This window comes from Chamaea fasciata, unplaced genomic scaffold (genome assembly GCF_029207755.1).
Source record: "Chamaea fasciata isolate MVZ Bird 193981 ecotype frontalis unplaced genomic scaffold, bChaFas1.0.hap1 SCAF_1, whole genome shotgun sequence".
Classification (NCBI taxonomy): Eukaryota; Metazoa; Chordata; class Aves; order Passeriformes; family Sylviidae; genus Chamaea; species Chamaea fasciata.
In genome coordinates, this window is record NW_027094086.1 from 137,071,261 (window position 1) to 137,086,097 (window position 14,837).

At 40.1% G+C, this 14,837-nt stretch overlaps 1 protein-coding gene across 12 annotated transcripts in view; it reads right to left on the reverse strand.

Annotated features, from left to right (window-relative positions):
• Positions 1 to 14,837, reverse strand: part of ABI1 (abl interactor 1) — a 78,578-nt gene that overhangs the window by 51,537 nt on the left and 12,204 nt on the right. For all 12 annotated transcript variants that reach the window (XM_066199342.1, XM_066199352.1, XM_066199334.1 and 9 more), the window contains exon 2: positions 3,140 to 3,307. In XM_066199342.1, the coding sequence (XP_066055439.1) occupies positions 3,140 to 3,307 (168 nt within the window). The remainder of the gene's footprint in view (positions 1 to 3,139; positions 3,308 to 14,837) is intronic.

Below are 14,837 nucleotides of genomic sequence, written 5' to 3' on the forward strand. Positions count from 1 at the left end.
GGTCTCCTTGTCATGGAAGGGAATCAGGTTGGTCAGGCAGGACTTGCCTTCACAAACCAATCCTAGCTGGGCCTGACTCCCTGGCTTCATGTGTCACATGACAGCACTCAAGATGATGGGTTCCATGACCTTCCCTGGCACCTAGGTCAGGCTGCCAAGGTTTGTGATTTGCTGGATCCTGCATTTGGCCCTTCTTGTAAGATGGTGTCTGGGACATTTGCTAAGTTAATGCCCTCAGTGAAGTCTTGATGCTTGTGTTGGTGCAAAGTATACACTTACCATGTTTTTCCCCCCGAATCTTGCCTAACAGAGTAAACAGGATCCCTTATACCAGAATGGTTTTCAAACTTCTCCAGAAGAGTGACCAAGTCTATGCTCGGCCATAACAGAGCAGCTTGGAAAGGTCAAGTCAGCTTGGCAGTGCTCCAAGTCAATATGAAGGATTTAAACTAAAGAGCTGAGCTCTATGTGTACAGCTCCCTGTACTGGGTGTAGTAAATGAACACACGGCAGGTCACTCCAGACCCAGGCATTACAGCTGAAAGACAACTGTAACTACAGAGAATACAGATGCAGTTGGGCAGGTTTTTGCTCTGGCTGCTATGTGAAAGCCATTCCTGGATCTTTTCACTGCATTCGCCTCAGAAAAGTGCTCCCTCACCACACTGTGATTACTCACGTGAAGCCTCTGTGTTTCTGCTCAACCAGAAATCAAAACCAAATAATCTTTTTCCTATAAAACCAAGCACAACTTCCATCTGTAAAATTAGGCTCCAGTAACAATACAACACACTAGTCCCTCACTTAACTTTTCATGAGTGCTTTTTCCAGTGAAGAAGCTAGAAAAAATACAGTGGCTACTAATCAGGCTTAGCTATCCAGGGATTTGGCTCAGAGTCATCCAGTAGAACATGCATAGTGAACTGAAAAACAGTATGAAAACAGAAATAGTCTGCAGTCAGAAGAGCCACAGGACTTATTTCCTTAAAAGAACCTGAGAAATTGTGCCTTATTTCACAGATAGCTTCTCTTTTTTGCAAAACCCGGAATCGAGTAATTGACTGGCAATGCATAAGTTCTGTGTTTCCAGACAATACTTCTTTCATGAAAAAGAATGCCATTTTGAGATTTTGTTCATCCCCATGCTTTAGTAAAATGAAAATACAACTGATACAGGTAGAGGGAAGCACACTCTGAAGATCCCAAAGCATTTAAAAACAGTCTATCACAGCAATTGTAGAGCCGATTTAAGAAAGGCAGTTGAAGCATTTGAGCAGAAATACTTCAAAGCAAATATCTGAGCTGGTATGTGTGCATTATCTGTATCCAGTTTAATTCTACAAAATTAGTCTGCAGAGGTTCATTTATAAGCAAGGATTAGTTTCAGGCAAGATCAACCAGGACAGATACTACAAGCAAGTGACCTTGCTAAACACTCCTCAAAAGCTTTACAAAGCACTGATTGTTCACAGCCTTTAGCAAACAGTTCATGTATCAGGTGACTCAACAGCTTTCAGCATAGTGCCTTCAATCCAAGCAGCAAATAGTACAGTGGGTTAACACCTTTTATGCTAGTATCAAACATTTTGGCTTTTTCCATGGTTAGTCATAGTAGTGGGCCAATGAGAATTTAACAATCATTCCTTCACACACACACACTGCAGCTCTCAAACACTTAAAATCTGCTCAATATAAGAGGGCATCCAGTGCTTGAGAAAATCTGTAGGTTCAGTTCTTTGTCCAGTCCTTTCTTAAGAGGTAGTCATAATCCCAGCATCTCTGAATACTTAAGAGAAAAAAACCTTATCTACAGTGATTTCATTTCCTCCTACTTTCCTGTTTCAGTGGCAGGTACTTTTTAAATACTTCACACAGTTTTTAGCATTGTTTAGTTCTCAGCACATGTTAACCTCACATGCCTTTTTGATAGGTTTGCTACTAGGAGGGCAATTCCATATGCACTGGAATCTTCTCCCTGTTCTGCCATTTCACAGAAAGATGTTTAGAAACCACAACTCCAAAAAAGCCGTACGAGAGGTTAGCAGGGCTTGGGAGGGATACAGCAGAGACCATAAGAAGCATTTTCCTTCACGTATTTAGTCTAAGGCATACCACCAACAGGATGCTGCTTGACCAACTCAGGTTTTTAATTCACTGGCTGCACTGAAGAACGTTTTAGGTCGCATCCTGTGTTATTTGCTTACGAAGCATCTCAAAGAGACACAGGACAAAGCCCAGCGAAGATCCAACTGAACTTCAGTAAAAGCACGACAGAGTGGATACTGGGCTTTTAACAGCTCCCTCAAGCTCATTTCAGAACAGCAATGTAAGGGTGAAATAACTGAGTTCTGTCCCTGCCTTCATTGGCACTAACGCGGCACACACCTGGTTATGCAGCAAGCCACTTCCAGATTAAACAGAGCAGACATTTTTGGCTGAGGTAGCATACAATCAGGCCAATGATCAGGTACAAAGCAGGCAGCAGCAGCAATGCTTCCCCCCCCACAGAAGCAGGCAGCCAGGGTGAAGCTTCAGTCAGGGAAATACAGGCTGCCACAGAAAGGGATGGGCTTATTCTTTCCTGTCATCAATTTCCATGTCCTCACTGCAGCAACTCCAATAATACTGCAGTCACAGTACAAGTCAGGTCAGCTCACTCATTCACCTGCCTTGGCTGGGAAGGAGTTTGGCTTGAGCAGGCAATGGCAGCATGTGAACCCCTCTCACCTTCCACAGAGCACATGAAATTATATCCTGCAAGGCTATGAAAACAAATGAATTCACTGCATGTGTTAAATAAAACACCACCTCACATATGGCACTTCTAACTGGATTTCCTTCCGAAACAGAATCCTTCTCTCTACTCCTCCCTCAAGTGCAGCTTCAGAATCTTGGAATCTTAATAATTAATTCCTGCTTTAAATCAAATATAATTCCAGCATTCTTGATACAGGAACTATTTTATTTTGGTCATGACCTTAACCACAAAGCATGTTTCATAAATATCAGAAAGAAAAAAGCCTTATCATTTTCTATCACAAGAAAGAAGTCATCATAAACTACCCAACTCAATAATAAAAGACACGATAATGCCTCGTCCAACACTGTCAGTCCTCTATTAAAAAAGAAAAGAGATTACCTGGGAGATATGGTTGATGGAGGACTCCATCCTCCGTAGCTGAGACGCTTGGATGTCCAGCAGTTGTAATACATTGTTGGCCAGTGCATTGATCTGATAAGCAACACTGGCTAGAGACTGAGTTGTGTAGGCTTTGGTCTCTTCTAATGCTTTCCTTTTATCTGGAGCCTGTAAAACAAAACAACAACACGTGCTTTAGGCCAGGAAGAGGATGGGGAAAAAGGACAGGAACAAAAAGCACAATCTGTATTTGGAAGAATCTGTAATCAAGAAGGTCTGATGGAGCAGCCAAAGTACTTGACCTGCATGAGATTTAAAAAAATCTCAATCATACTGAGGATAAAATATTTGAAAAATATTTAACGATATTAAATTTAGATGTCAAGAAACCATTCAGTAGGAAAAACAACAATACCATGACTTGTTGGAGTTGAGTTTCTAAAGCCTGTCCAATCCCTCATTTCTCAAAAAGCCTCCAAATCCCCATGACCACTGAAATGCACCTTTTGCCATTTCTTATGAGATCATGCAGCCAGGGCTAATTAAGACAAAAATATTTTCCCAGAGTTGGGTGTCCCCTATTCCACATGCCATCTATAAAGCCCACAATGCAGCTATGTTGGCTACTACTCCCACAGACCAGAAGAAGGGCAAGCAGAGCATCAGGATGGCATGCACAGAGGCCTCCTGCGTACAGGAGTACTCGTGAAATTATCCCACACAAAAGCTTTATAAACTTCCTTGACAGCTGAGAAAGTCCACCATTGACTGAGAAGGCACACATATTTTGAGGTATCAGAAAGGAATATATGCCTTCCCCTGAAGGGTAAAAATATAGGGAAAGGGTAACTTTCCCACTGAAGTCACACCTTGCTAAGGTAAAGTCCTCAACCTGTTCCGAGGCATGGCTCCCTAGTCAGAGGGCAGGTTACTGTCCGAGATCAGGAACTGTTTACATGACTTGAGTTGCATGGCCCAAGTAAGTCCCTCCTCTCTAGAAGGATGGGAGATATCACCACCACCTCTACCATGAAAACACACAGGCAGAATCCCTTTTGAAGTACTCCCTGTACACACCTTAGGAGCTGGCAGTGGAGGCCATGTACTTCATCTGTTATCCAACTAGCAAACTGGAGCTATCCAAAATTTCCTTTTTTTCCACTTGCAAGAGAGATGCACCGTATAAGCAAGAGTTTGCAGTACACAATGACTTAGTGCTAGTATCGTTTCTTCCCAATTTTATGTATTCATGGAACAAATAGTAGACCTCAGCAACCAATAAAAAAGGTCCATATTAGCAGCCCCTTCCAATGAGACTTTTATTTTTATTGTTGATTTCTTTGAGTAACACTCTACACACATTGTATGCAAGACTTTCAATGTTAAGCACAAAGCAAGGAAATAAAGACATTCCATTAGCATTCAACTGAGCCCGATGTTTTCCACTTTCCATACACTCATTCATTTTTAAATCCTGTCTCTTATTTTTAAGAAGAAAACCAGAAGGCAAGCTGTTCATATACCTTATAAAAGTTGCAACATGACCTAAATACTACAACATGTTATGTTATGCTACATTTTGCTTATACATTTTTTAAACACCAGTGAGTTCCCTCAAATCCAGGAATTATGTTCATATTCATGACTAACATTCCCTGCAATATTTGACACTTATTAGTGACACTTGACACTTGGTTAATGCCACCCTTCAAACGGAATGCATATACAGATGCCTTCTAAAATGTGAAGCAGCAAGAATGGTTCAATGTAATCTGCTGCCAAAAGGCAGAAGAGCTATTGCACGTGCTAAGGACAGAATATGTAAAACTCAATTTTTTAGTATGTCCAAATGCAAACAAAGCTACCTTTCATCTAAAAAAAGTATTGACATTTCTAGTTGTCAGAAAAAATTAGTAAATGTCACTTTGCTTCTTCAGAAAACATAACGTGCAAAACAACTACTAAAGGTTCAAGAAAAAAAATTCCAAAAGCACTCTGGCTTTCCAAAGAGGCATTTTAAACGTCAAATCATCACTAGCAGTGACTTTAACAACACTGTCTAACTGAACTACAGCCTAAAGAAAACAACTGATAATTCATACTCGAACTTCAGCCACTGTGGAAGATAGTAAAAATGCAGGTAGCAGATTAGGTGTCTGAAATAAAAGGTTTACTGGATTAGACACAACCACTAATGCAGCAGCCACCATCAGTGTAACTTCATATAAACTCAAGTGGAGATCTGCAGCCTTTACTCAAGCAGTTGTCTTATTATTACGTTTTAATTAAATACTGTTGGGCTAAACACTAAGAGGCAACAAAGTCACAGCATTCCATTACTGAGTGTTGTCAAATGAGAAAACTTCAGTGTATAACAAGTTTCTTTTCATCTGCAATGATTCATTGATTAAATGTCTTGCTCTCATTTGCCTAAGCACCAAACATTTTAGCTATTTGCTCAAATTACTACTTTGGCAGCAGGATTAAATGAACATAGTTGAGATGTGGAATGCATTTCATGTCCTGTAAGAACTAGATTAGGAACATTTTGAAGCCTAGCAGATAATTTAGGCAATTTCAGTTTGCAGATTAACAGTTCAGATTAGAACTAACTTGACATACAGTCTTTAGCATTATTTTAATGAGAACTGCTGGCATCCACAAGATATAAGCTAAAAGCTTCACAGACAGCAAAGGCGGGAGGGTAGAGGGAGAAGCCAAGAACTGTATGACAGAAACAGGAGGGAGCCAAGAGTTCCAATGTTCTTCAACTGTTACTTTCACGCCTCTTTTTAAGCAAAAACTGAAAGCAGACTAGAAGACAGCGCACGTGTTTACATTCAATATAATACATAAGCACTAGTTAACTACTCAATTTTAAGACATCACAATAAAAAGACTGTCACCTGACTTCTTTCCTGTATGGTTCAGAATTTCTTTGCCATCTAGTATTAAAAGCTTCAAATAAATTGGGTTTTTTTTCCAGTTGTCCTTGATATAAACAAAAATTTGATCTCCTTTAGTAGCAAAGTGGACGCTCTTTACAGAACATCATAGCTTTTGAACTTTCCCTCCTGAAAGCTCCAGTTCACCTTGAACAGTCATGTGACTATGACAAAATTGCTGTTTAAAATTGCTTTCAAGTAACTAGATTTAATACTAAAAAAAAATTTTAAAAGAAAATCTCTCATAAATTAATGGGGTATATAAAGAGACAGTTAAAACTGCACGGCAGTCCACACTGCATACCATGTATTTTTGTCAAATGCAACTAGTATTATAAAGCTTCCTTGAAAAGTTTGCATAAATACTATTTTAAAAGTCAAAACTGGTTCTGCACCCAAGCAATCGATACAGTAAAAACAGAGCAGAAGTTTAATTACTGAGTCTTCAGTTCAGTGACATGTCAAGGCCAAATGATGAGGAACCTGTCCATCACTCTACAGCCGATCTTTACACGTCACATTTTCTTCCCCTCTCCAAACTGCCACCCACACAGGCACATCCCCACAACATTGTGTGCGCATTGTTCAAGACATCTGCCCTCCCACCTCTCTCTCTCAGCTAATTCCCACTATGTGCCAGTTCATACAGCACACAACTGCATGTACGAGCTCCATCCACAAATCTCATCAGCTCACACTGCAAATCATCTTCAGAAGTCAAACCTTCTACCTCCCCAGTACCTGCTGTCCAACCTCTCTTCTCCCTCTTTCAACTTCAGTTCCATTCACTGTGCTTGAAACTCCCTGTAAGATAAATTCCCCACCAGAACAACTGGTTCCATTTGACAAAGGTCAGAAAGTAGCTTATCAGATCACACCAAAGCTGGCTGGCCTAGCAAAAACAAATCAAACAAATCAAAATGCCTCCTTAGTATGTGGCATGGGTTGCTCCACATTTTTCATCTTCAAGCTATTGGAATATGTGCAAATTTAAGCACAGAAAAACTCATCCAGTATAAACTACTAACAGAGAACGGCCCTAAAGCAGCCCAATAATCAGTAAGTTAAACAAAGCTCTTAAGTATTGAGTGCCCAGTAGCTGTTCAGATGCTTGGAGTTCTGTTGCTGGGCTTGATCACTCTCAGCAATCAAGCTACAAGAACAGCTTTACACTCAGTTCTATATGCCTCTGCTGTCATTGCTCATTCAGCTTTAAAATGCAACACTGCACTACATTTGTGTTTGCTTCACAAGTTAACACAATAAAATTCTTCAGTTTTCCATTTTGGTCTTTTTGAAAAAGAATTCCTATCATTAGTTGATTAAAGATAAAACTAGGATTACTACAATCAGTTGCCACAGGAATTCAGCAATCTTCGTCATGCATCACAGAATGCAACTATGCAAAGTCATCAATACATCCATTAGTACTGTCTTTTGTTCATCTCATCCTGTATCAATCTTTGATATTTACAGAATGCATGCTTTCTGATAACACAAGCACTACAGCTGAGGTTTCCAAGTCTTGTTTTCTTCACTAAGGTCTTGCCATTTTAGCTCAGAGATCCATATCAAACCACCCAGTCAAAATTTTATCTTATTAACTACAACCTACAGCACCTAATTTTTCAAGTCAATACTTTTACAGAATGGTGAAGATGTACATTCTGGAAGTGGCTTGGAAACTTCCAGACATCAGTACTTTAACCTGCCTGAGAAATAACTGGGGACACTTCAAAGTGGAAGGAATGGATTTCTGAGAAGTGGTTCCCCCACTCAGAAAACAGGTGCAAATCTCCCTAATGCAAGTGTTTGTAACATCATGTGGAACTTCAGATATATACTTCTGAAGTTGCTGCTTCACTGAACTGATAAGGTTTTTAACAAATCAAAGCTGGTCTTGAGGGTTTGTTACTTCTGACTGCTAATTGCAAAAGGTTTGGACATCTCTAAACTATCAACAATACATGTTCTTAGACCAAGTATTCCACATCCAAGCTGTAATAATAAGTTTTTTAAAGGTTTAAATATGCCATATACACTAGATTAGACTTTTGGCTCAGGAGCTAAACATAATTTATGTTGAATATCATGTCCCTAGATCACTGTAAATAACTGAGGAGCTACATACTGAAATAAGTAGGTACCCCACAGATACAGGTTCTCCCTTATCTGTTTTTCATAGAGCTTGTCAAACTGCTTTGTAAACACAATGCACCGTGGTAGACTTTTTGGCTGTCACTGATGGTTATAACCTCAGAGTATCATTTATAAATTAAAGAAGAGAGACACTGGCAAGTCACAGAAGCAAGTGTCACAAGTTTCTAGATTCTGAAGAACTTTCAGGAGCCAACTACCTACCTGGACGCCATCCAAGTAGATCTACACAGACTGTGGTTATTAGTAGCTGGTACCGAGCAGAGAGCATTCAGTTTCTATCACCACAAATATAGCCTTAAGGGATATATAACATTCCAAAGTGGCATGGGAAACTAAGGTTTCAAAATTTACAAAAGGGGTTGCTTACATTATGTATGCCGTGCAGATAAATATAAGAGTATCAATGAGGTGTGCCAATTGCCTCCTGCAACAGGTTTACAGTACTTGTGCCATACAGCAATTCCACTGAAGAAATTCTCTCTGCATTAGGCTAGGCAACACATTTACTTCAAGGGGATGGATAACCTGCTGAGTGCATCCCAACGTCCAGAGAGTTGTATCTGGCCTGGAATTTACATGCCTACAAGTTGGGACTGTTTCTCACTGATCAGTACCCCAATTCCTCACTGGAAAGTGAAGTAAGCCATCAGAAGATTTAGCTCAGAAGTTCAAACTCAACCCTTGTCCAGTGTAGTAGGACAAGAGACACCTTCCCACAGCACCACAGACAAGGCTGTAGAGGGTCACCACTACATCTACTGTCTTCCTTCAACATAAGCAGATCATTATCCATATTCCTCTCACTGGAACCACTTGCTCGGCCATTCATATCATTATCACCATCAGTAAAAATGAATGTGCGAAACTTAAAAGGCAAGCATTTATGTGGGGACAATGCACAGGAAGGGACTTAGTCCAAGTACAGCCTGATAAAATGACAGGACCAACCCAGCCCCCATCCGAAGGGCAACTAAAGCCAAAAAGCCACACACATTCCAGACCACTGGCAAATCTCAACTAAAATTCTACATCACAAAGATCAGTACCAAAGTACATGCAATGAACAAAAATATTCAAGGGTTTTACTGAAGTGATTTTTATCATAACTTGTCTCTTTGTTGTACTTTTCTACCATTCCTGAATTTGTGTGCATGCAAGTAAAAGCTGAAGATTTTAACTACCCCATAGCTTGCAAGCTATTAATAGCAACATATTGCAGTCACTGAACATGTCCACCTCCTGTCCAAGGCCTCTCCAGGGGGCTGGCAGTCAATCCTTCACTGACAGTGAAAACAAGAAATAGAACAGACTATTCCGCACACTTCTCTCTTCACATAGTGGGAAGCAGTGTCAAATAGAAGTATCAAAGCTCTTCATTACTTAAAAAACTAATTGTTCCAGGAGCATGGAGGAATCTGAAGGCCAGGTAAGGTACAGAAGGATGCCTAACCATTATGAGCAGTTCTAAACCCCAAGACACCTCTCACTATGGAAACCCCGAAACTAAAACCAGCATGATTAAAATTCTTTCAAGTTCCTTCAGGAAACAGTAATTCTTCGTATCTACTAAGGCAGAAATCCTCAATAAACACAGTAAAGCTAGCATCTACCGTTCAACTCAAGGGAATTTCCTTCCAGGATCTAAAACAAAAAAACCCACTGATATGAAATAATACCATGTTGAGTTTCTCCACATAAGATGCAGTAAGTCAGCTATACAAAACGCAGAGAAACTGGAAGAACTTGAAATCTCTTCTCCCCAGGTAAAGACCTTGCACAATAAAGCTGGCATTCATTCAAGGCACCAGAAGATGAGATGATCACCACCACCAATACACCGTAGTCCACAAACAAGATTTCAGTCTGTTTCTTGTTAGAAACACTATCTTGACAAAAAACATTTGACTAGTCAGCTTCCTTATCTCAAGGGTCAAGACAACCATCAAATTACTGTTTAACAAACACATACAGCAGTGTAACCAGTACTGCCTGTAATTCGCAAACTCTGTTTCAGACAAGCCCTTCCCCCAAATCCTGTATGCACGAGACAATCAGCTAGAAGCAAATCCTTCATTTCCATCAATAATATTCCCCTGACCAGTCCTGAATAGCCTTGATAGCAAATTAGCATTTCTATGGGCTGAGACCAAATTTAGTCAATCTCACTGTGTCCTGGCTGATTTTATTTTACTTGAAAGTTCCTTTTCATTCTGTTGATTAACTGTAAATAGAAGAGTTTCAATTTTTTTTTAATCATCCTCTTTTTTGAGGAAGGTAGAGGGAAGAAAGCTTCTTTATTAAGGGGAGAATTTAATTCCAATGGAAAGCTTAAGGGACATACATATATCATAAATATATATACATACACACTTAAACAAAAAATATTTTTTAAACATACAAACACTGAGGAATTCCATTTTAATCCAGGCTGCAAACATTATAGCAAGAAACAAATCTCTCAGCTAGGAACGTGATTTATAAAGCAATGCAGACTCTGACAGATGGAGCCTGGGAAGGTACATGCCAGCTGCTCTGTTAGTAGCATTTTCTGCCCAATGCAACAAACAAGGTTCATGTTGGCTCTGGACTAAGCCACTCCCCTTTTTAAAAACCAATATATATATTATTTATATACAATATATAAAAATACTGTTGAAAATGTAATTTTCAATTCTTCTGCCAAATCAAATCAAAGAGATGTCTTAGTAAATATGTTGGCACAATACATTGTTACTGTCAGTTGTCACAGTCTGTCTATACAACCATAATGGCATGCCACACTGAACTCAAGTGACAGAAGCAGACATGCCCATGTGTCATTTTCACACAGCCCTTGTACACTCAATTAGTAAGGCTTCAAGGCTGCATGTGCAGCAAGGATAAGAAATTTGGTCCAAGTCTTACACTCTGTGTTTTACATGATTTAGACAATACAAGCTTCAGTACAGAAAACACATACTCCGTTCCTGTAAAGCACTGCCCAATAGTAGCACATACAGTTGCTTCAAAACTACACCTGCAACTTTCTTGCAGTGTCTGATTTGCCTTATGACATCAAACACAATTTTCTTCAGAGTTGACATAAAGCAGGTTCTGACATCAGAGATATCAGCCAGAGCTCCAGACTGTTGTATCCATCATCCCACGTGTATTTAAATGACACGTGGATGTGGCACCTAGGATGTGGCTTACTAGTGAACTTGGCAGTGCTGGGTTAATGACTGCACTTGATGGCCTTAAATAATTCTATGATTCTAATGCCACCCTTGGACTGTCAGACAGAAAAACAAACCCTTGGCACTTCCATAGCAGTCTTCTCCCTTTAACACTAAGAAAGCCACCCAAGGCTTTGGAGCATATGATTATTTTGGCACACCAGACAGCAGGTAACAGCAAATTAGAGAGTGCATAGAGAAACAAATAGAATGTCTCTCAAATACTGATCTTTTGTTTTTGTAACAGGGCTTGAAATTAAAATGGCTGTTTACTTTCTTAAGTGACAGCACCCAGCCACAAATATTAGCTCATCTAGCAAGACATGCTCCTTGGTAAATCAGAGACTTATTTTTCACTCGGTTTTTTTGGTGAGAATAGGAAGGAAACACTTCAGTATTTATTAGTAACTTCAATATCCTCTCTGTGATACAGTGGCAGCAACAAAAAACCAAACTCAAGATTCTCCAAAGGGAGAGAAAAAATCAGAACCTGGTAAGACTTTCATGTCATGCAAGCCTTTGAAGCCAGACAGATCAGAGTAACCTGCTTTGGGACAAAGTTTCTCAGTTCACTCTGTATGAAAAAGTTTCATTATGTTCCTCCTATGGATTTTGTTTATCTCTTCAGTTTACTCTCAAGGACTGATGACTGCTGACATGAGGTCTTTTATTTCTGTTTTGACAAATCAAACTGAGGGTCTAAACCCAGAATACAACAAATCTTTATCTGAAGACAAGCAACATGTTAAAATTTGATGACTTCATAGGTAAGCTTCAGAGATGACCTTTTTTTTTCTCACTCTAGTCCTCCCTACCTTCTATGTAGGCATGGAATCATGCCAGATAGCATTGAGCAAGCAAGGTTAAAACAACAAGATTTAGCATAAAGGATCAAATTACAGTCTCATCTCAGCATGTCCTGGTATCACAGATTATTATCGAAGATGTTCCAGTATTCAAAGAGTGGCTATGAAAAAGATGGAATGTCCCTTTTTACAAGTTACTCCTGGGGAGATTCCAGTATGACACAATAAGAAAAGTTTTCACAATGAGAGCAACCAGTCACTGGAATGACCTTGTCAAGGAAGTGGTGGAATCCCCAACACTGGCCATGTTTAATATTCAACTGGACAAGGTGCTGGGACATCTTGTCTAGATGATGCTTTCCTTTGCCCAAGAAAAGTTGAACCAGATGATCCTTAAGGTCCCCTTCCAACCTGGTGTTCTATTTTACGTCAACAGTGCTCTGAACTGATACAACAAGGTAACCTTAACATCTGTGTGCAAAACAAACACTCAACATCAGCATCCACTAAAGGACTGGTCCAAAACCAAGCAGGCTCAAAGCTACACTCTGCACTGCAACACGTTCCTCCCCATGGAGATGTCAGAGATGTTGCAGGACAACAAAGCAGCGAGGGAAGTGGGAAAAGAGAGCACAGAAAGTCATTAAGCTGGCCTGTCCAGCTCCAGGGGGAATCTCAAGGCAAAAAAATTCAGAGCCAAGAGTTACACTGGTCTTCAGACAATCAGCAAATTTCTGGATTGCACGTGTTCCTAATTCAGGAACAGTTCTCATGTTTAAGAGAGTCACTTTAGACACACAGCTGCTGCCCAGATTTTACAGTTCAGGCAGTTCCCAAACATCACAGTATTTTTAAAACAAAGAAAACAATGGCCATTATAGGATCAAATTCTCTCCTCATGCTTTGTATCACTCCACTGCTGACTATTTACTGACTTGAAGACGAATATACTCAGTCCAGCAGAATATCATCACATATCTCGCTGTACTTAGACCAGAAAGTAGTGGATTCCCACAATTTTGTAGTAGCTTGTTTCCCAGCACAAGGCATACTCTCACAGAGCGCATAGGCTATACAGTGATCTCATGGTAATAAAGTAATGGACTGCAATACAAGGAATTATTGTTTTTATAAAAACTTGCATGTAACTCGAAAAGAAATCAACCTAGTTTCTGTTTCTATCTCATCACAGAAACAGCAAATACTGCTCAGACTTTGATGTACTCCTGGACCTGACTGTATGATTTTTATTTGATAGTGGCTGTAAGCACACTACATCCAGCTTCTGTTTGCTTAATTATTTTTATCATGCTAGAAGTTTATCCTACAGTTAGCAGCAACATTCCAAAACCTCACATGCAGAAGCTCACTTACATACTGGGTTATTTCAATTGTAACAAGTAGAAATTTATCTCCTCTAAAAACTACACACAACAGAGCAAAAGAGATGGCTCAGGAGAATGAAGAAGGAGAGGGATGGCAAGTCAGTAATATTTCTTTACCCACCAAAAAGTGAACAGAAGAATAGATAACCAGAACTAAATAAATATGGTAATTTCCACATCCAGCAATAGGTAAAACCTATCTTACAGAAACCAACAGAAGAAAGGAAGCAAATTCTTTCACAGGAAATACAGCATCAAGTTCAGGAGTGAGGGAATTGCTTTGTTTGGTTTTTCTAAACAAAGTCCTTGGTGAGACAATTCCTGTGCTGTTAGCTAGTACAGCAGTAGTTCAAGTGAGTAACTTTCCCTAGAAATACAGCTGCAATGCCTCTTGCAAACACAATTACAGCAAAGTTTTCTAATCAGTGTTGAAGTTCCACTGGTGTTTTCAAAGTGTACCTTCAGACGATTTTAAAGACTGCTTCCCCCTCATGTACAACGTGGAGGGCAGATTTAGGCATATGCAGGAGGTGCAGAGTCATACAGATGACACCAGAGCTGCACTTCCATGCAACTAGATGCATAAGAACAGTCATGGCCACATCACTCCCTGACTCTTCCCTCCAGCAGTAAAACAAAACCTGAACTATTCCATTTCAGCACTTGTCATAGGGCCATCAGGACATGCTGCTATCTCGTCTGTAATCAGCTTGAGTGGCCTTATTACAGGCACAGAGGAGCTGTGCTCAGAGAAACAAGAGGAACACATCACCACAGTTCCATAGCCATACACCGCAGTATCCGCCCACACCCACACTGCCACTGACGCCCTGGGAAGGCTGACCTGAAAGAGAGACTGGACAGAGCTAGAGAATAAAGCAGATATTTATTTAAAAGCCCTTAGGGTGCACCTTGGGCAGGACAAGAGCCTGACCAGGGAGACACTCAAGGTGGACTTAGAATGATCACAAAATGCCCAACCAGTCACGAGGTCTGACACCTTTTTAAGTTTTGGTTCATTAGCATACTGGGGTTTAATTGTCCAACTACAGCTTCGGGTTCTCAAGTCTCATCCTTCTTGCTTCCCCCTTCAGTCCACCGTTGTTTATGCTTTTGGACCTGAAAGTTGTCCTTGGTCTTCAGCAGGAAAAGCATTTGTTTTGTCTACCTACTCCATGAAGAGAGCT